The sequence below is a fragment of the Lepisosteus platostomus genome, chromosome 3 (genome assembly GCF_059453375.1).
Source record: "Lepisosteus platostomus isolate fLepPlt1 chromosome 3, fLepPlt1.hap1, whole genome shotgun sequence".
Lineage (NCBI taxonomy): Eukaryota > Metazoa > Chordata > Actinopteri > Semionotiformes > Lepisosteidae > Lepisosteus > Lepisosteus platostomus.
Window position 1 is genome coordinate 9,427,241 of NC_142613.1, and position 22,420 is coordinate 9,449,660.

Genomic DNA, 22,420 nt, shown 5'->3' on the forward strand with positions numbered 1-22,420 from the left:
TTGTCATTCTCCTTGCTGTGAATCAAGGTGACTGTACTCCATGAAGAAAGAGGTGTGTATCTTACCTCAAAGAATCATTGGTATCAGTTCCTAGTCGAAGTTCCCCCCCCCCCCGGCCCGCCATTAGAGCTGCATTAAATATTTTGAACTTCCTAAATTGCTGAGCCCTCCGCTGCAGTGCAAGCGGTGAGGAGAAACAATCCAGTCTTCTCTGCTCTCCCCGCCTCCAGATAGGAATTGAAATACAAACCAGTATGTTGGGGTTTTTTTTGTGTTTGTAAAACAGCGAGAGTTTCTAATCAGGCGGAGGCTACTAGGCCGTGCGGAGGTGGGATATGAAATTATCCCGCGCTACACTGGTGGAGTCCTTGCGCGGCTGCAGAAATTCAGGTCCACGGCGTTGCTAAGCAGCCGCCGCACAAGCCGCTGACACTTGGGCCATAATGTCAACAATCCCATCCTCGCCGGCCCGCACTTCCATCGTGGGTCTTGACCAGCCTCCCCGCCCCCCACAGTACTACACACTCAGCCACGCACCTCTCTCACGCGTCGGCCCCGCCCCCTTGCTCTCCCACGCCCACCTTCCCGCCCCTGCGGGTACCAAAGGTTATGAAGACGTTCAAGGCTGCGGCCTCACCACTGGGTGCTCTTTGGAGCCCGCCCCCGTGTCGCAGACGGGCGGCGTGCTCTGTCACCGTTGCGGAGGAGAGCGTGCATCGTTCCTGCAACACCAGCCAGCTCTTTTGCATTCATTTTCATGCGTTGCTGCCTCCAGGTTTCGCTGTAATAGTAAGAGCTTTGTTCGCAGTGGCGGGAGGAGGAGGCACAGAGGGGGTTCCTTTGCAGCCGCCTAATATCAGTCATTCTCATCTTCCTGCTTTCGTCTAGCACAATAGCTTCACTGTTATCAGGGTGTTAATCGCACCCGGGCCGCCCCCCTTCGCGCTGTTGAATTCAGTGTCCCTCTTTCCCAGTAACGATTGCAGGTGGATCTTCCACTCGCTTCTGCGCAGGGACGGGGAGACGGGTCTGATAACGCGATCAGCGAGGTGTCAGGTGGAAGGCCGCGATGGTTATCCCGTTTTTGTCAGTTAGGGAAGACTCTTCTTGCCTGTTTTGAGTATCTCCCTCCGAAGATCTCATTTCACCCGAAAGTGGCCCCGTTTCAAAGGCCGTATTTGTACCTTTGTTTTGTCCCAGGATGAAGTGCGCCGCCGAGCACTCAGAAGTTAATTGTGTGGGGGGAGCTTCTGAGGTTGTTAATGGTAGTGGTCATTTTATGTAATAGAACAGGAACAAGGAAAATTGCGATTAAAAATATTGTTTATGATAAGAAATTTTGGCTATATTATGGAAGAGGCTTATTCGTGTTTTATTAAATTGCTGTCGCGTTTTGTTTTGGCTAAATATAAAATTAAATCGACAGGTTCGGTGGTCAAGAAAAGAAAAAGAAAATATTTTCCGCTTGAAAATGAAACTCAGCAAATACAGACTGGCCGTAAGTTTTAGGTGGTGCAAAAATCAACTACGATGCAACCAGAACCGATCTCTGTGGTTGTTACTACGCCATGTGGAGCACCTTCGCAAATTTAACTAAGCCAAATTAATAAAATATATATTTTTTAAATTCTTCGATATTCGTCGTTCTCTTTCTTATCCGTATACCCCCCCTGTGTGTCTTTAACAAGGGAACAACAGTTTTCATTCCGCAAATGTTTGGACATTAGGTTATGCTACAGAAAGCTGGAAAATAATGTATTAAATATTCATTACTTTAACCCTATTAGGTCGCCTTGACAGAAGGTAGAGTATTAACCAAATATATTAACGAAATATACCATCTCAGCGCCGGCACCTATGTCCGTGCCATAAATGTGAATAATTTCCCGGGCTTCCTGTTGCTTTCACCTGTGACGATGCTCTTTGCTGTTTATTTGAAGGGTCATTTATACCATACGGCCGTGTAAACCATTTTGTAGGCTCTGGGAATTATTTTTTTCGCTTCTCGAATACAATCCCAGAACAGCGCTTGGTCTGTTGACGGTGTCCTCCTACCGGCAGGGATAACAGCAATGGCAGTATGCTCAGTCAAGCCCTGCACCCGTGTGCAATTCCTAAATGGAGCCGAGATCCGTGAATGCTCGACCGGTCCACTTGATCTTTTGCATCAGCTCCCAGACCGACCCCATAGCGCGGGGTTCCTAGCGCGCAGGACTCCCAGACTCTCCACGTCTAACGCGGGTGTCTCACCCTGGTAAATCGCATAAGAAACGTTTTGAAGACTATACTGCACCTTTAAAAGGAACACGAAGCGCGAATTTTTTTTTTTCAACGAGACTGTTAAGAGAAATCGAAATTGACGTGTGGGTGAACCAAGCTGGCACATGCGACACAGGCAGAAGTCGCGTCGCATCTCCTCGCACGCACAGTCCTGCGTGTCCACAGGAGAGATATGCAAAAGAGCCCTCGCTAAAAGCGAGAGAACCTCTTTTTTTTAATAGGCTTGTTTCTAACCTGATTCTTCTAAATGACGATTTGCATTCGAGATTTCCCAGATGAGTGAAGCGCACTAGATCAGCCACTTGTTTGAGCAACACTATGGTAATGTAGTAATTTTTATCATTCGTAATAGTAGTCGTATTAGTGCTGTTCTTGGTAGTGGTAAGAAAAGATGTCAGTCCTCGCTTGATTTGTGATGTATTTTGTGTTTCCATTCCTGTCAGTTCATTCTGTATCGCGGTTACGTGCTGGCGAAGGCACTATGTTTACGTTTTATCCTAAAACAACTTTTAAATCGCGAAGGCACAACTTCTTGAAACTTTGCGCCAAGTGCGTGCTCTGTATGCTCGATTGGTGTCTGTGCAGTGTGGAATTGGTATACTGTAGTGGATCTGTTTCCTGTTTTAACATCAGACATGAAAGTCGTAAATGATCAAGAGCAAACAGACAGACGCGAGCGGTCCTTTCATTCCGGTCAATCTGCTATTGAGATGTCTGGCAGACAGCAGCGATGTCGCGGCGATGTTGTTAACGGGGAAGGAGCGCAGCACCAGCAGTGGCGTTTCGAAACCCTCGCTAGAGACAGCTCCACTGCCACACGATGCCGGCGATTTAAGACATTTGGAGTAGTTATGTTTTTTTTTTAAGGGGACTGAGAATTACAGCTGAGTAAGGTTATAGGCAAATTAAATGCACCAACTTCTGCAACAAGGCTGACCATTTCCCACTATCTTGATATCTTGATACCAGGTTTTCACATTTGTGTTGACGGGTTTATAGTCAAATCTCTTGGACCTAAAGCTTGATTTCCAACTGCTTTGAAAGTTGCTTTTTGGGGATGACCGGACAACCGCTACACAAGGATGCTCTAACACAGCCGAGACCGTAATCAGTCGGGTTTGCAGGGTGGGGTGTTGTGCAGGGCTCTGGCTGTGTGACTGGGGGGGTTGTGGGTTTGAGTCCCAAGGAGCAGGGCACGGGTGAGGCACCCTCCCCCAGAGCAAGGTCTTTCACTCAGACTGCTCTGGTAAAAACTCCCATTCTGTGCCAATGGGTTGCAAACCAGAGCCCCTGTGTGTGAAAGTGTCAGCCCCAGAAGCTCAGAGTGTGTTTCTATGACTGTTCTTATTTTGCGTCTCTCTTCGGATTGTCTGCCAGAAACACGGAGCCACATCATTGCCTGATTAAATCAATTCAATTCAAAATACTTGATTCATCCCCGGTGGGGGGGCAGTTTAAGCAGCACGCGGTGCAACACACAACACAAGACAGAAACAAAGACAAAACAAACCAAAAACATTGCTTAGATATAACAGCAAAGAGAGCACAGAAGTGAGTGAAAGTAACAGTGTGCAGTATTTCGTAAGGAATCAATACCTGCATATTTGTGCGGGGGAGGGGTCTGTCCAATAGACATCATGTGATTAGAGTTCTTTACAGTCATTGTTTGCGAGTCTGATGGAATGAAGGTAAATTTCCTTTTATTTGGCTTGCACCCTGGACAGCGAAAAAACGTCCTTCCTGAAGGCAGAAGTTCAGAAGACTTACTGTGTGAGGGGTGTGAGGTGGGGCTTCAGTGATGGCACAGGCCTTCCTCAGGGTCTGCCGGGCACACAGCTGTGCCAGGGGTCTTAAAAGCTCACCGGTGACTTTGGCGCTGAGGGTTACAACATTTTGAAGGCGTTTTTTTTGGGGGGGGGGGGGGGGGCTTTTTGACTGAGCGCGTAGAACCAACAGACAAATGAAAAGGTTAAAAAACTTTCAATAAAAGAGCTCTAGAATGTTGAAAGAATTCTTGTTTGGACTCCGGAGGAACTCAGTTTTCTCAGAGCATACAAGCTACAGGCCCCCACGTCTGGTAGTCCTCAGCGGAGCCCACTTGCCCTCGGAGGGGACGAGCGGTGCTGTTCATCTGCCCTGTCCTGTCAAGAGAAACCTCCAAAAACTGCCAGCCTCACGGATTGCCCAGCCCAGTTGGCACAGAGTTTTACCAGGAAAGTGTGCATCAGATAGGGCTGAGGGACGTTATATCATCATTTCCTCTTTCCTCCTATATCATGTTCCCGTCACAATCAATACCATATTTGTGTCTTTTACCTGTTTCTCTCTGACTGATAATGTTAATGTGCCTACTTGTTTGCCATTGTCACAGACTGCACCAGAACAAAAAGACATTCTGAAAGCTGATATAGAGGTGGGGAGGTAGATCAGGGTTGCGCAGGCTTCAGTTTACTGTGCTTTTCTTTAACTGTGGGCTTCAGAGCACTGTGTCACAAACATTTACTTCCCCCTGCACAGCTACCCTGTCAGCTTATCAAGGAGAATTTCTTTCCCCCAACTTGTTTAATTATGACAGTAATGCCAGTCTAAGTAAAGACTAAATAGTTCATAAGAAGCTAAAAGAAACTAAGAGGAATTATGTGAATTAACGCACGTAAGTGACAGTAATGCGTAACAATTCACACATTGATTAAAAGAGAAATGGAGGTGGCATAAATTGCTGCTTAGCAAGAAACACCATCCAAAACAACAGCAGCAATTTATGCAACACTTGTCGTTGTGACCAAGGGCTAAGAGCTGTCTAATAATGTTGCCATTGAATCAGCCTTCGTGCACGGAGACAGAGACACATCTTCGAACTCTGAGTTACAAACCTGGAAGCTCTCCAAAAATGACTGCAACCTTTTGTAATGGGGTTTGCTTTTCAAATATTAACTTTCTTCCTGCCTGTCCATTAATGAATTCTGGGCTGGATCAGTCCCAGTAGGCTGCAGTGGATGCTAACAGTGTGTGTGTGATTACCTTGAAGATCTCTCCTCTTGCCTGCCAGCTACGCAGAGCTTCAAGGTTGGTGATAACAGACCCTGTGTGCGTTCTGCAGCAGGACCAAGATTCATGCATGTTCACTGTAGCACTGATCCTTGGCGAAGTCCTGTTTTTCCCCCCTTTTCCATTTTTTTGCCAACCTGAATCACCTGATTAGATTGACCCCTCGGCCTTTCCAGGACACCTTTTTCATCCCAGTAGCAGAGTGGTGCCCAGCTTGCTTGCTTATGGAGACTTTTCAAAAAGAGCCCCAAATTTTTTAAAACTTTCTTCCTGTTTCATTCTCTCCTGTCTAGCACAATAACTGTTTCTGCAGGACTGTTTGAAGTCCAGTTAATAGTTAAGCAAAAGTCAGATAAACATGTAAGGCTGGGTTTCACTTGTCTAATCGCTACACTCTCTCTCCCTTTCTCTCTTGCAGAGTTTTTTTAGCAAACTGAAGAATATGTAAGTGTCTAATCGTGCACTAATTATGGAGTTCACATTGAGCAATACTGTAATATACTGTACATGTGGATTTGGTTAAATTAGTGAATATACTGTGCTGTTCCAGGCAGCTGAAGCCGTGTGCTGTGGTGTGGTTTTGTGCAAACATGCACTGTGGGTTTATTATGAAGCATGCTCTGCATTCCAGCCCCATTGTTTCATTTGCCTTCCTGTAATAAGGGAAGTCTGCTCTCATGCTGTTCTTCTGCTAAGATGACTTTCTCATTGAATAGTTTGCAGGTATGTTAAGATTATTCTTGAGTGTGTTGAAGTATCTCAGAAGTTTTCATGCCTTCTTTTCTGCTTGCCATGTTTGCCGTTATGCAGCACCTCCTTTGTCTTGGGAAGAATTGTGACCTAGATTGTGGTCATCATTGCATGAGCCAAGACAGAGGATTTTACTGCAGTTGTCTGTCTTTGTTGCAGCAGATAATTTGCTGCATTGATGTCAGTGGTGCCCATAAATTCATAATGCAAAATAGGTACATCCTCATTAAAAGCAGAAATCACTTGGAAACCAGGGGCTGGTGTTATTTATTTAACTCTTGAGTTTACATCTAAGCTTCTGAGTGTCCACTAACACTCGACCTCTGACCTCTGACCCCTGATATCTGGTATTGTTCTCCCTCTTCCAGGCACAACACTCCACCAGCCCCGCCCAGGAGGTCAGGTAAGGAAAGATGATCCTGCACACCACTGACACAATTCTGGCACAATTCAGAGTGAGGTGTGCCAGTCCGCTTTACAAATAAGCACGAGTTAGGTGTAGTAACTGGCTCACAGCTACCTGCTTATAGGTGCATCTCACTGATGTTGCCAGGGCAGGGTCACTTTTATTTCCTTGCAATACATGTGTTGTCTCATCACAGAGAACTAGGCAAATGTGGGCATCACGCACGAGCAGCACTGTCTGTTGCTGACATGGTGAAAGTTAAATTTGATATATATGTAGTCAAATCTCCTTACTATTGTTGCTCGTCTTTTCAGACAACAGTGACGCGTGTGGCTGGATGACGGACGAATTTGTAAGTTTCCGAGATGTTTGCTATTTTTATCGCCTTCTTAGGTGCGTTTTCGCAGTCAGTCTGCTTCCGTGCCTCTTTCGCTGTGTCTGTGAAACTCGTCGAGTGAGTTGATTCGAGAGGCTCAGCCAAGAGACTGCTCTTGTCTTTAAATAGCAGTGAAAACAGCAACACCCACACTAACGTTGTACCGCTGATGGAAGTGTGGTGCTTGGGGAGAGTGTGTTCCACTGCAGATTCCCTACGTAGCCCAAAAGACTTGTGCGGCGGGGCCACAGGTCAGACGGGCCCTGTGCTGCGCTGAGGTCGAGCGGGCAGGGGTCGTTTAATACGCTCTGGACTCAACTTCACCAGTGCCACCATGGTCCACACACACACACTCTGAGACATGACAGGCATGAGAGCAGCACAGGGAAAGAGAAAAGACAAAATCAGCAAAACTTCCTTACGCTTCCCTTTTCAATGAAAACCAGTCCTACTAACCCCACCCTTCCCTAAGGCTAAAGCTTTGGCGTTACTCCGATGAACCTGAGAGTCACGTATTGAAATCTGGGCTTCTCTGTCAGCCGGATGCTTAAATAGGACCCTCCAGGTTGCTATGTTTGAAGAAGTTCCCCAGGAGCTGAATGGCTCCTTCTTTTAGTTCTCCTGCTGTAGAGACAACAGTACACGTTCCTAAAACAGATAGAAAAATATTTAGTAGAGCCGTATGCATGCACAGGCTCTATTGCTCAGTGATGATACCTGGGTTTCATCGGTGAAAAGGTGAGACTTGGGTTTTTGTGGGCTTCAGTGCTCAGTAACCTCAAAAGGCTGTGACTGTGGGAGAAGGAGTGAATTGATGAGAGCTGTCTTCATCTGTCCATCTGCCCCTGTCTCCGGTGGTCACTGCAGGACGAGGAGGATGGCGACACCTACGAGGCGCCGCCTTGTGAACGTCCCGCCATGAAGGTCCCGCAAAGAAATATGGAGGAGAACGTTTACCTGGGTGAGCGGAGATTGGTGGGGTGTCATGAAGGGTGGAACGTCTATTATCTAACCTAATATAAGAGGTTCTTGGCCTTTTTTTTTTCTTTGTAGTTACTCCAAGCCTGCTCCATAATGATGTCATAGTTGTCCATTCAGTGCCATACTGTAATCGGTGATGTCATATCGTCTCTGCAGTGATGTCACAGTTTAGTGTGTGATGTCATGGTTTTGTGCACAGCAGTATTGTTGTTCTAGGTGTAATGTTATGAAAGCTTTGTGTAAACAATTCTTCATGTAAACACTTTCATGAAGACAGTAATCTTTTTTGTAATTACAGATATCTGTAACTGGAAAGCAAGGCTGATAAGTGCAGTAACAATCCATAATATATGTGTGTGGACAGTGGTCTGCAGTTGGCTGATATTGTTGTTTGGTGTTGCAGGGATTGGTGTGTGTGATGTCATTGTCCTGTAATGTTGTCTCTCCACAGAGAGGGCAGCAGCACCCAGCCCCTCCAGACAGGGCCCGCCCTCTAGACCTTCCAAGACAGCGCCAGGGAAAAGCAAGGTAACCCTTCTGCGTGCCTGACAGACAGGTCGTGTGTTCATAAGCTTGTTCAGGAGCCTGTCTGTGTACCAGTCCGAGCTGGAGAAAAAGACTGCCACCTCAGCCCGCATGCTGTTCTACACATTGTCCTGAGAAATAAGACGCAAATACAAGGGCCTTATCAGCAGTCACAGTGTTTGTGCATAATCTAGTGAGGTGATCCAGGGGGAACAGTTCAGCCCATGTACCGCTACACAGTGGGCTTTCCGTTTCCCTCCTGGCGTGGGAGTGAAGCTGCCTGTTCCTCTGTGTGCTCCTGTGTGTGTGGCCTGTGTCCCCCGCACACTGTGACAGAGCCTGTGTGTGTCCTCTTTCAGAAGCCCGAGCTGCAGGACAAGTCCGAGGACACCTACATCGACCCCAATGCCAAAACGCGTAAGGGCTTCTCTAGCACTTCAGCCATCCAATCCAAGAGTCCTGAGGGCTAAACTCCTGATTTAACACGTACCAAGTAGCATGCTTGCCAAACAAGCGCATCCAAACTCATCCGATTAACTTAGCTTTTTCAATCTCCTATTAGCCAGGGGGGGTTTCTTTATCTTGTAAAAAGGACTAATTAGCAAGAACCACTAATTTATTTTAAAAGGCCCTGCTTCTAGCCTCAGCCCTAAGACTGCCGAATATCTTTAGTTATTGCTGGTGACAGTCTAAATGCCACAACCCAGAAAACATCTCACAACCTTAAATCAAATGGTTAAACAAACAACCAGAAGGAGGTGAAGGTCTAAAAATGTTGGAAAAAAATTGAAACGTCTTGTAGCGGTGAGAAGGGGAGTGGTTGGTGTGAAGTATTGACAGTCCTCTTTCTCTGCTGCTACAGCCCCCCAGGTGAACCGTAAGGAGAAGCCGGGAAAGAAGGTGCCCCCAAGACCTGTCTCTGTCCCACAGGCTGATGAAGGTAAAGTGATGATATACGGAGGTTCTGTACAGGATGATGAAGGTATGGGTGTGGAGCGGTGGCTCTGTGGCTAAGGATCTGTGCCTGTGACTGGAAGGTTGCCGGTTCAAATCCCGCAGCCAGCAGAGGAATCCTACTCTGTTGGGCCCCTGAGCAAGGCCCTTAACCCCAACTGCTCCAGGGCCGCTGTACAATGGCAGACCCTGCGCTCTGACCCCAAGCTTCTCTCCGTGTCTCATGTAGAGCAAGCTGGGGTATATGAAAAGACGAATTCCTAATGCAAGAAATTGTATAGGGCTAATAAAGCAACATTATTATTATTATTATTATTACATTATCATTACTATTAGGTAAAGTGATGATGGAGGTTTTGTACAGGCTGATGAAGGTAAAGTGATGATGGAGGTACTGTACAGGTTGATGAAGGTAAAGTGCTGACGGAGGTTCTGTACAGGCTGATGAAGGTAAAGTGATGTTAGATGATGGTTCTGTACAGGCTGATGAAGGTAAAGTGATGTTAGATGGAGGTTCTGTTCAGGCTGATGAAGGTAAAGTGCTGACGGAGGTTCTGTACAGGCTGATGAAGGTAAAGTGATGTTAGATGATGGTTCTGTACAGGCTGATGAAGGTAAAGTGATGTTAGATGGAGGTTCTGTTCAGGCTGATGAAGGTAAAGTGCTGATGGAGGTTCTGTACAGGCTGATGAAGGTAAAGTGATGTTAGATGGAGGTTCTGTTCAGGCTGATGAAGGTAAAGTGCTGATGGAGGTTCTGTACAGGCTGATGAAGGTAAAGTGATGTTAGATGATGGTTCTGTACAGGCTGATGAAGGTAAAGTGATGTTAGATGGAGGTTCTGTTCAGGCTGATGAAGGTAAAGTGATGATGGAGGTTCTGTACAGGCTGATGAAGGTAAAGTGATGTTAGATGGTGGTTCTGTACAGGCTGATGAAGGTAAAGTGATGTTAGATAGAGGTTCTGTTCAGGCTGATGAAGGTAAAGTGCTGATAGACACAGGTTCTGTACAGGCTGATGAAGGTAAAGTGATGATGGAGGTTCTGTACAGGCTGATGAAGGTAAAGCTATGATGGAGGTTCTGTTCAGATCTGTGAAGTTGTGGCATTAGTTGATGCACAGCTGTTCTGCCCCAGCAAACATGTAGTTTGTAAACTATATGTATGTATTGTGACGGTGATCATTGTAGAAAAGAAATGCAGTTTCCTAAGTGCCACACTAGAGTGCAGGAGGAAGGCTACAGCACGCTGGCACAGCTGTGGAGATGATGCAGTGATCCCCAGGCCTGGAGTACATCATGGCATATCTACCGATACTGAGAGTGGTCTGCATTCCCCTGTACTACAGCACCCCAGTGTGGCCAGGCACTCGGGTTGAGAATCACCCACGCTAAGTAAAGCTGAAACCAGCGTTGGTAATTAATCAGGAGCCCTGAGTGGAGCCCATGCTGTCCGGCCCTCACCTTGTCCCTACTGTCTCTTGCAGATGTATATCTGGACCCCAACGAAGGCCAGGTGAGGACTCTGCTCACACTGAGCTCTGTATTCCAGGACAAATTCATGGTCCCTCTCCTTTCCTGCTATTTCCGTATATCTTACACTTTTTCTTTCTTTCTCCAGTGTGCTTCTCTCCAGTCCCCTCTGCCTCACCTGTGTTTTCCCAGCTGGCTGGCTGTCTCAAGTGAAACAGCAGCTGCAGTGTGGTGGGGAGGTGATTGTGCCTCAGCACAGCCCTCTGAGTCCCGCTGGTGAAGCTTGTGTGAACCTAACGCAGCTGCTCAGCCTAATAGCTCTCAAGATTTAAAATCCAAATCTGAAATTTCGGTACAAAAACAAGAAAAGAGCTGCAGGCAGAAGAAGCCTTCTTATTGATCTCTATTCATTTTAAGTACAGGCACCTCCAAACTTATTGGTATCCATGATAAAGTTCAGCATAAAAGGCTGTATACAATAAAAAACACAGGTAATGATTATATATTATATACTAAAAAGTATTAAATGGAAACAGCGATTGCAGCCAAAGTGCGCCAGTACACTCCCCACCCACCAGCATTCAGTAGAGAGGAGAACAGAGTGATGAAGCCAGTTCATGGATGAGGATTATAAGGCCATGATTGGTAAAGACTAGGGAGAAAATACTACATTGTACTTTAATGCAATTTGTCAGAGAAAAAAGGTTTTTGTTCACAGGTCATAGACTTTTTTCTCAAAGAGATAGGTGTCAAAATTAAAAGATAATTTCATAAATTATAATTTGAGAAATGTGTGACTTTGGTTGATTCTGTTGAATCTTGGATAAAGTTCAATATATTCTCCATGTTGGAAAATGACAGTATAGTTCATCTATTCCGTCGCAAAGGCAATGATGCTGTAGCTGTTACAGCCTGTCCCTTCTGCCCTGAATCGACTCTCGGTTCTATCTGTGTTTCAGGATGACAATGACGACCTATATCTGGAGCCTGATGCAGGTCAGTCACACAAACAAGCAACCCGCACCTGATAACTCTCACTGACTTGACAGAGAGAAAGTTCTGTAGCTGTCGGCCTCAGAACCTACAATCAATTGTGGTATTTGTCGGAATCTTTGATTGGCTATGCCTTCAGTAGTGGTTTTGTGCTTGGCACTCAGTATACCCTGTTGCAAGCAAGCACTTTCAGATAATGTACGCTGTAAAGTGTCTATATAAGCTACAATGTCCATTGCTGTTTGCGTTTATCTAGTAGGCTCTTTGTTTCTAAAGTCTGTGAACTGTTGTATTCATGTTTTTGAATGTTTCTCTGATATTTTTATTTTAGGAGACGTATCACAGGAGAGGCAGAGAGGTGAGTTGACAAGCAGGTCCTTAATTTGTTTCCTGCATCCTACAGTACAAGTGAAATAATTATTATCATGATAACTGTTTGCCTTTGCATGGCTATTTCCAACCCAGAGGATCTGACAGTGCTTTGCACATAGGAGAGAACCCAGCTGACTCAGATAACCTCAGTGAACTGGAACAGTCAGCCAGTATAAGTCAGAAATTACTTCACTGGTTTATTTCTTTTTAGCCTGTGGACCTTTAGAGAGTTTTATTTTTAACTAAACCAATTAGTCAAGATCTCAGTTTAAATTCTATTTTGAAGAATGGCACAATGTCTAACCCATTCTAATCCCGAGGGAAGAGCAAGACCTACTGCTTGACCAACATCACACACAGCAGCAAGCTGGATTTCTCGAAGGACCCCCTCCATCACATAATAACTCAGCTTGCAATAAGCACAGCAACCAATACAGGCCACAGGCCGTAGTGCTCAATTTCAGATTCAAATTCATGGTTTTATTTTTTTTTTCTCTTTGGGATTCACACAATTGTTTTTCTTTTCGTACCACTCCAATTTGGGATAACGCCCCGTGCTTTTTAGCATCTAGTCCTTCCTTGACCCTCGTACTGGCCCAGAGTGTGTGCTTTGCTCTGAAACTCGTCATCCCTGCCTCCCCTGCTGCTTTTTTCATACTGGTGAGCACTCATTGGGGGAGCGTTGGGACTTGCGCCAACAGCACGGCAAGCCTGGCAAATCACAAGGCAAGCTTGTTTCTGTACTGCGCACCCAGACCCGGCCCTACCCTGACCCCAGCCCCTCTTCAGCCAGCTGTGCCTGCAATGAACAAGGGGTCCTAGGGGTCCATCAGCACAGCAGCCATCGGATGTGCTCTTTGAGATGGCGTTTGCCAGTTTACTTTGCTAGTGCTAATGATGCTAAGGACAACTGAGCTGACTTGTCTAGCCACAGACAGTGATAGCACACTCCCTGGGTATTTCATCAACATACGGTGCACAATACCAGTCAAGAGGGAGATTCGGAAATGAAACCTCTTAGTCAAGCCTGTTGTTATAACCTGTTAGTGTCTCTCTCTCTCTCCCTCTGGCGTGAGATGATGATCTACTGTGATCTACTTAAGTTCCTCTTGAAAAATAAATACACCATATCTTAGCCATGTCTTAATACTAAGCAACTTTTTGCCCAAGATATAAACTGGGCCCCTGAAGGATTTTCAACAATGCAGTATTCTGTTGCTTTTTCTGCTGCTAGAGGCGTTTTGTAAAGCAGTTTACGGCTGAGGGGCAGCTAGGCAGTGCTCTGACTCACCGGGGTTAGGAGTGTGCCCTTCACGTTTGTGTTTTGTAGTTGTGTAGGGGTTTTGTTGTCTGGGTGATCACATGTCGGGGTGTTTCTCATCTGTCTGGTCAGTGTGTCCCTCCATCCCCAGCAAGATCCCACTGATCCCTCCCTCACCAGGACCACGCGGTCTCACCATACCCATGTGAGTACCCTGGCGCCCCCTGCCTCCTGCCCCTGGCATTGCCCGGGTGATAGCATTCCAGGGGCTGCTGTCCTCCAGCCCCCCAAACACTCACAATTAAATCAGAAGAAAATTCTGCAATTGATATGATGGTGCATTTTAACCCCTCATCCTTACAAGTTCTTTTCAGCACTAACGGCAATGAATGATGAATATTTTATTTCTTTGATCTAATTTTGCAAAAGTAATTTTGAGCAAATAACCCATATTTGGGTTGAATTCAAGTAAGAATGCTTGAATAATTTTATACTCTGTATAAAGCTCTCGGATACTCTCAGAAACTCCGTATATAATCTCAGATAGTACTGGAAGTAAAAGCATACTGGTTAAAATTGCTACTTGTATTTTTACTCTTTAGCTATTTTACAAGTAACTTTTGTGTTAAAGCTAAGTGCGGAATTACTTTTGAGGTTAAAGTGGGTGGCTATGTCAGTGTGTACGTTTGCAATACCCGATGAGACGTTGTGTTTTTCGTTCTTTTATCCTACTTTTCAGTGTGGAATTAACCTTTGCTTGTTCGTTAATACCTCCATGGACCACTATACATTAGATTTTGTGATGCCGTGGGACAAATTCAGTAGCATTTTTAAATTTTGTCTTCCAAACTTAATAAAACAAATGACAAATGTGAATGGGTCACAGGTTATGAATGTTAATGTCTTCTCTCCCTCTGATCTTTCACAGGATGAAGCCCCCAGTTCCCAGGGATAAGTCTGTACGTATCAGAAATCATAGCATTTTCTAAATACCTAACCATTTATGGTGATGTGTTATGTCATAAGCTGACATCCCAGTTAGTTTATAGAGGGGTGTTAGAGGAGCAGAAAAACCCACTCGAATCCCTGGATCCCTGCTTGTGTCAGTACAGCATCTTTCCAGTAAGCGGTCACCCTCAAGGACAGAGCAGGCCCAATCTGAGTGTTTTCACTAGGCGTTTAACACTGTTTCACTATTACCGATGTTTAGCTCGTAAACGTGGCTGACTTGAAAATGAAAGTGCATTGGGTCATGGCTATGCATGTAAAACCGTGGTAGCACTGAATTTGTCGAAGATCCCTCATGAACATAGGCCAGAAAAGAAATGGAGCTGGTTTTGTAACTTTGCTGCAATCCTGGGGTCCTGATTACCTGTCAAGAATGTTAATGTTGCGATTTGATATTTCTCCACTCCCTCGGCCTTTATTTGTCCGTGTAGGGATTCTGTGACCTTGTCCCGGATGTGGTGTTTCTCATTGGATTATTTGCTTTAACTGTTCTAGAAAACATCAGCAAACTACCATGAAGAATCTCTGTAAGCTAATTGATTGCCAGTGAGTTAGGGAAGAATCTGAGTGCAGTGCAGCCTTTAAGGCCTGGTACTGTCCCAAAAGGCTTCAGAGGATGATGCGATGGTCATACACTTCCTCTACACACTGCATGAAGCTCATTCATGCTTCTAGATTTTTTTAGAGCAAGAAAAGTAAGAAAACCAGAGATATGGCAAAGATCAACGTGATCTTTCCAAACACACAGCAGAACCCTTCTTGGCCATAAGAATCAAGCCAAAGCAGTACAAACTGTACAGCAATGAATCCTTAAGCCTCCATGGCGAGATGTCTGGAAACTGCGTGAAAGGTGTTCATGTGCCAGTGGAGTGAAGGTATTTCTTCAAACTGTGGTGTCTGATCCACCTCCAAGCTGCCTGATCAGCGCTTCTTTGTCTTTTGCAGACGAAGGACTTCTCCTCTGATGGTAAGGCAGCTGCCTCCCTGTTATTTTCTCTTCTCTCACGTAGAGCATCCAGTCAGGGGCTGCCCAGTTGCAAAGTTAATTTTTAATCTTGTCAAGAAAAGGCCTGGGCTTGTCACCCTGCTACAATACTGGGGTCCTGATTACCTGACAGGAATGTTAATGTTGTTGACTTGAAATGTTTCCAGTTCTTTGGACTTTATTGGACCGGTGTATGGGCAGGCATTCTGTGACATTGCCACTGATGTGATGTTCCTTGTTGGAAGATTTACACAACCTAACTTTTCTAGAAGAACTGATCTTGATTACCTGTCAATAATTGTCCATTTTAAATGTCCTGGGAAATTTGGAATTGGCATTTTCTTTCTCCATACCCCCGTTCACCTTCCCTATTTGGAATCAGTTCATAATGAAGTCTGCCTTACCTCTCAATCTGTATCAGCTAGGCAGAGGTGGTGTGGGCAGTAGGACTGTTGGTTCTTGCCTCTGAGATGTGCAGTTGTAGTGGTCTGTTTCACTTCCTGGCTCCCACAGTGCCTGCAGAGGGCCACTAGCTTTCATTACAAGGCTGAAGCAGCTCTTACTGGTACCTGTTTAATCCCACAACTTCCTGGCATGCCCAAGGGCTCTGTGTTGCACAGTCTGCTCAGGAACCCCAAACTGACTCAATCCCTTGCAACCACCCCACCTTGTGGTCACAAGCTGCTTGGACTGTACAGCTAAAACTGTGCTCTACTACTCAGAACCTCTTTAGAGCCCCCTAAAGTGCCAGTAACCAACTCTCGACGTTTCGTTTGAACAACAGTGGAAGTGCTGAAAATGAAAGGGGCAAATGATAGACCACGTTGCAAGAGATCATGAGACAATCGCTGGGGCACTCTGTTAACTTGTCCTATGTCTGGGACCCCAAAGTTAGGGAGATAGTCACTTCAGGCGACTCTTGGTGTTGTGAGACACAGAGATTAGTAATATACTAGCCTTGCTCCATAGGGATGTAATACCAAGGCGTCCTCTGCTGCAATTTAGCAAGTCCCTGGAAGTGCAGAATCTACTGCCTATTATTGCACTGCTGATGACAGTGAATGCACTGTGTAACACTGATAATTGTTGCCTGCCCATACACAGTAAAAAAATACACAGTAAAAATATCTGGGGGCTTTTTCTCTAGTAGGCTCTAGTAGGAATAGGAATGTCTCTGAGACTATTTGCTTATGAGGTTGGCCGAACTGATAGTCCGTTCTCTTTCTCTGCATCTGTGGTTTGTATAATAATGTCACAGTTCTTTTTAAGTGTGCCATTGCTAACCCCCACATACACAACCCCCTGGCAGGGACAGAGGGCAGGCGAACCTCTTTTCCAGGTAAGGTGCCACCACCAATGCCAGCAGCCAAGCCTCCCCTGCCCACTTCACTCAAGGAGCACAAGCCCAGGTAAGAAGTGTCGGCGGAGTTCGGCTGAGCCGAGCCCCGTTTGTTAAAATGTTCTTAATGGTCATGTTATCCGAGTGAGCGAAACACTAGAAGCCTGCCGCTGTAAGATATAGGGAAGGCCTTTCACACTGCCAGGCCCCACTGATCTTTTTCTGTTCATGATTTTAAAGAATCTGGTGCACGTAGCTGAGTGTGCGAAATATGTGTTCATTTCAAAAAACGTTCAAGGCCTGTCTTTTACCTGTGTTTAACAAAGATGAGTAAAACTGGGTCACCTTGTGGTTTTGTCATTGAGTTAGCAGCAGATATAGGTCATGCACAGAGAGGTGCTTCAGAGTCTGATTTGTTTTCCGAACAAACTGGCTGAGGACAGGTAGTCTGGGAGAGAGGATTCGAGCAGTTTGGGTCGCCAGTTACTTGTCTACCTTTGTTACTCATGTCATTTCCGAGCTGCCAGTGGAGTGTCTGTATCACCTGCTGGCGGAATCAGTATGGACAGCGGTCTGCAGGTTTTCTCTGGCCACAAAGTGGGAATGGGGAGGAGGAATCGCACTGTGGCAATGGAGGAGCATGGTGGTGGGGGAGTGTGGAAATGCTCAGCTACAGTGCACAGGCGTGGGAGCAGGAGAAGAGCTTTTCTGAAACCCAGTCTGTCTGTGTTCTGTGATTCACTGCAGCCCTTCTTCGCTCAGAGTGCCCAGGGACGGTCCGGGAGGTAAGAGTCACCACCGTGGGGGGGAAGGGAGTGGGACTCTGCTTGACATCGGCACTTCATATCACATCCTCTCGATTTTCCTGTTATTTCAGTTTTGATATCGTGTCGTATCCTGTTGCTTGTGTTCTGTGTGATGAGCATATTAACAGCTGGAGCTGACGCACTGGACTCTCAGCTGGCATGAAACAATGACCGGGAGGACACAGCTTCTAGTGCACGGGCACTTTTTGGAAATGATGTCATCGGAACGTTGGCATGCGCTCCCTAACTTGTTTGTTTCCTTTCCTCCCTCCAGTCAAGCAAATGGGGCTGAAGCTTTCCCTCCAGTCTGGGCCAGAGGTGGGTGTGTCTTGGATTCGGGGTTGAACTCTGATGAGTTCAGCCCGTCTTGATCCAGTGGCACTGAAACAGCACTCTCTGCTCCTCACGCCAATCAGAAATTAAATTCTTTACAAAAGGGGAGCTGCTGTGCTAAAAGATGTTAATTTGTGAGCGTGCCTTCACTCAGCCTTTTCCGAAACACTTTTTCCTAAATCAGCTGAAATAGTAGTGGGGGTAATTAAGTAATAATACCAGTAGTTGTTGTGGTAATAATATTAGTAGTAGATATGAGTTGGTTCTCATTGATGTTATTAGCTCAGGATGGAGAGCACCATCTAAAATCGGTTTTCAACATGGCCGCCATAATTTCCCAGGATGCCAGGCTGCAGGACAAGGACTGGTTTGCAGGAAACTGTGATCGCAAGGCAGCGGAGGCCGTCCTGCACGGAGTTGGCAAGGTGAGGAGTCCAAAATCCTGCACCCCCTTGGCACCCTGCTTTCACTGATCTGTGGGGGTGCAGGTCTCTGTGTCTGCATGGCTATGGGCAGCACATGTCCTGACAATGTTAGCTCATTAGAGCGACTCGTCTGCTACTTGCTAGGGCTGCTAAGTATTATTGATACAGACACCTATCCTGGAAAGCCTGTGTGTGTGGGCCTGTTCTTACATTTCTGTGAGTGTAGTTGTGTCTCTGTATACTATATCAAAAGACAGATGTTAGGTAGTTATTGTCATAGTTGTCAGGCCTGTCGTTTAAGACACATCAGCACCCTGGGTAGTGTCAGAGCTGGATGCGAGTGCTGATCTCTGTGTCTGGGTCTCAGGATGGGACGTTCCTGGTGCGCCTCAGCTCGGCTCAGGGGGCGCGGCAGCCATACACACTTGTGGTCCTGTACATGCAGAAGGTCTACAACATCCCCATCCGGTACCTGGAGGAGAGCCGCAGCTACGCACTGGGCAAGGAGGGCAAGAGGACTGAGGAGGTGAGCAGTGCTGGACTGGGGAGAGGGGGTAGAGTGGAGAAGACAGAGAGAAGAGGGCACAGGAGAGGGGAGAGCAGAGAGGGGAGGGGGGGCAGGGGAGAAGGGAGAGGGAGGACATGGGATAGGGGAGAGCAGAGAGGGGAGAGGAGACAGGAGAGGTGAGAGGGGAGAAGAGAGGGGAGGGGGGACAGGAGAGGAGGAGAGGGAGGACATGGGATAGGGGAGAGCAGAGAGGGGAGAGGGGATAGGAGAGGGGAGGGAGGACAGGAGAGAGGAGACAGAAGAGTGGGGACAGGGGACAGGAGAGAAGAGATAATCAATATAATAATTCCTTGCATTTTTGTAGCACTTTTCTACTCAGGATCTCAAAACACTTTGTATAGATGATCATGCATAGATTATTCACTAGGTTAGGGGGCTCATCACATGATACTTCTGACATCCTGTCACTGTCTTTTTAAAGAGGCCCCCAGATATTTAAAAATGAGCAGGGAACATCTTTGGCTGTGGGTTGTTTTTTCAGATTGGTCTGCTGGTTTAACCAATTGCAATGACTCTCCACCGGTAGGCGCTGTTTCCTCTTTTCAACATACGAGTGCAACTTGTTCAGCATCTGTAAAAGAAATCTGTTGAAGCAGTCCGAGGACCTGTACCAAGTTGTACTGAGTGAAGGTTCAGCTGTGATGGTCTTTATCAATATGTAACTGATGGGCAGCATGGTGAAGAAGTGGTTAGCATTGGTGGCTTGCAGTACTGGGGCCCAGGGTTCAATTCCCTACCTAGGGTGCTGTCTGCGTGGAGTTTATATGTTCTTATGTTTGTGTGGGTTTTCTCTGGGGTGCTCCAGTTTCCTCCCAGAGTCCAAAGACATACTGGTAAATGAATCGGCTTCTTGGAATATTGGCCCTGGTTGAGTGTGTTTGTGTCTGTCTGCCCTGTGATGGACTGCCTCGCGCTCGTTGCCAGCTGGGCTAGACTCCGGCTCCCCCACGTTGATTGAAAGTGATGTCATCATGCTAGAAGATGCTTCTCCTGAAGATCTTCAACGAGAAATAGATGACAAAAATGTGTTTATGTCAGAAGACGGCAGCGCAGGTTTTTTTTTTCTGGTAGTAGTCGATTTCAGGTTGAAAATGCTGTATGTAGCTATAACTATGAAAAAGCTGTCATCCTTTTTGGGCACTGGAAAAAGCTAGGTTTTGTGTAGATTCGGATTGGAAGAATTACCTTAAAAATATGTATTTTGTAATATTACAGCCTGCCATTCTGGGATTAATCAACACTCACTATTATCTAAGTTATCTATAAATGGTATCCAGTAAAAGCTTATTAATTCAATTCAGTTGCACAGCATGGGTTCTGGCAGGAGTGAGAGCAATGTTGCTATAATAAAGTGGTCCCCAGTCCTGGTCCTGGGCACCCACAAACCTGCTGAATAACTGAACCCTACAGTAGGTATGATTTGAACTCTTGAATTGTTTTCAGTTTATAAACATTCGGGAAGCTGCTTATTCTAAGCCATTATCCCTTTGGCTCAGTTAGGGATCCCTTTAAGTAAGAGTATGTGGGTACCCCTGCCAATGTAACTCAGGTTTGCCCGACCATCTAATTAATAATAATAATAATAATAATAATTAATAATTGCTTACACTTATATAGCGCTTTTCTGGACACTCCACTCAAAGCGCTTTACAGGTAATGGGGACTCCCCTCCACCACCAGTGTGCAGCCCCACCTGGATGATGCGACGGCAGCCATAGTGCGCCAGAACGCTCCCCACACATCAGCTATCGGTGGGGAGGAGAGCAGAGTAATGTAGCCAGTTCAGAGAGGGGGATTATCAGGAGGCCATGATTGGTAAGGGACAATGGGAAATTTGGCCAGGACGCCAGGGTTACACCCCTACTCTTTTCGAGAGACGCCCTGGGATTTTTAATGAACACAGAGAGTCAGGACCTGGGTTTTACGTCTCATCCAAAGGACGGCGCCTGTTTTACAGTATAGTGTCCCTGTCGCTATACTGGGGCATTAGGACCCACATGGACCACAGGGAGAGCGCCCCCTGCTGGCCCCACTAACACCTCTTCCAGCAGCAACCTTAGTTTTTCCCAGGAGGTCTCCCATCCAGGTACTGACCAGGCTCACACCTGCTGAGCTTCAGTGGGTTGCTAGTTGTGAGTTGCAGAGTGATATGGCTGCTGGTTTAGGTATCTAGGGATCTGGTTCTCTCTTCCACTTCCTCTAGTTTGGGAGAACACTGTTGAGGTGATACTGAGAACTGCAGTAGTTTCCCCCTCTCTGTTCCTCCCTCAGGTCTTCGGCAGTCTCTCGGACATCATCACTCACCATGCAAGCAACCCCATCCTGCTGATCGACAGCAAGAGCCAGGCCAAACACACCACCTACCTCAGCCACCCTGCCCGCCCCTGACCTACCACCCCATTGACACCCCCTGTACAGCACGCAGGGTGGGTACAAGAAAACAGCAGCAGAATGAGTAACCCACCATTAACCTCCAGAAACACCCCAACACCTGCTCATCCCAGCCAGTGCTGTTCTCCCAGCATGGTACAGGAGCAGCCCTGGAGCCTGCAGATCCAGCTGTGCTGCCTCTTGCCCGACAGCTGGACTCCCTGGTGAAATCAAGACCTGCAAATCACCTTCCTCTCACTAACGAGACCCACCCTCCCTGCACAGGGGAGCAGCCCGCACAGCTGGGGCTACATCTGGATGGGACCACCTGTGTCCCAGACGCAGGTTTTCTTCAGTCAACGGAGATGCACAAGAACGCCACCTGCAGGACATGGAGGAAACAGTCCCGAAAAGTCGATTCTAGGTTTCTGTCCGCTTCTCTCAGCACTTTTCCCTTCGTTCATATTAGCACCCGGAACCTAGCATAGAGGTTTGTTAATACTGTTCTGTATGTTTAAAATTAAATTGTAGAGTTTCTTTAATTCGATATTTATTTTAACTATGAGGTAAGGGAGCGAAACGTGTATAGATATATGCGTTTTTTTTTTATTTTGCATCGTACCTGAGGACGTTTCTTTTAAGAGAAATACCAAGTGTCAGCAACCGGCGTGCAGATGTTTCCACGAGATGGCGCCAAACTCACACTACTGTGAAAAGTGAAGATCTACAGATCCGCCTTCAGATTTAATTACAAAATTTCTGTTCTTGAAAAATATTAATAAAACACAATTTTCATTACTTTTATAATTCTACTTGTTTTAAAACTTTGTAATCCAGCATAATATACATACTGCTGTACTATATTGCCAAAAATCACCCTTTTGAATTATGAGTAATTGCAATATTCTGTCGTTGTTGCCTTTTCTGTCACGTGACAGTGTGAAATATTCCAACTTCAGTATAGTGAGGCAATGGGGGGTTCCCCAGCTCACCAGGCAGTTTCCAAGGACTGGCATCACCTTTTGGGTATTGATGAATCAAGCAAGCGATCTGTTCAATTACAGAGAACTTGTTCTTGAGGGCTGTGTCCGCTGACCAGCGTCCTCTTCTCAGTCCTACTCCTAGTGGCTCTAATGCTCATTGGAGCCAAGGTCTTGACTTGAGCCACCT

At 46.2% G+C, this 22,420-nt stretch overlaps 1 protein-coding gene across 3 annotated transcripts; it reads left to right on the forward strand.

Moving 5' to 3' along the window:
• The first annotated feature begins 1,854 nt into the window (after positions 1-1,854).
• LOC148674304 (B-cell linker protein) lies at positions 1,855-22,048 on the forward strand. Of its 3 annotated transcripts, XM_088624342.1 has the most exons (20): positions 1,855-2,601; positions 5,747-5,772; positions 6,447-6,481; positions 6,799-6,836; positions 7,728-7,821; positions 8,293-8,369; positions 8,726-8,783; positions 9,229-9,306; positions 10,805-10,833; positions 11,750-11,786; positions 12,115-12,141; positions 13,549-13,621; positions 14,345-14,375; positions 15,370-15,391; positions 16,719-16,818; positions 17,496-17,533; positions 17,829-17,872; positions 18,229-18,312; positions 18,680-18,838; positions 21,152-22,048. In XM_088624342.1, the coding sequence occupies exons 1-20, from the start codon at positions 2,599-2,601 to the stop codon at positions 21,266-21,268; spliced, it is 1,170 nt and encodes a 389-aa protein (XP_088480468.1). In that variant the 5' UTR covers positions 1,855-2,598; the 3' UTR covers positions 21,269-22,048. The 3 variants fall into 3 exon arrangements, with proteins under 3 accessions (XP_088480468.1, XP_088480469.1, XP_088480470.1); XM_088624343.1 differs by lacking the exon at positions 5,747-5,772 and having other exon boundaries at positions 1,859-2,601; XM_088624344.1 differs by lacking the exons at positions 1,855-2,601; positions 5,747-5,772 and adding an exon at positions 5,802-6,051.
• Positions 22,049-22,420: the final 372 nt, after the last annotated feature.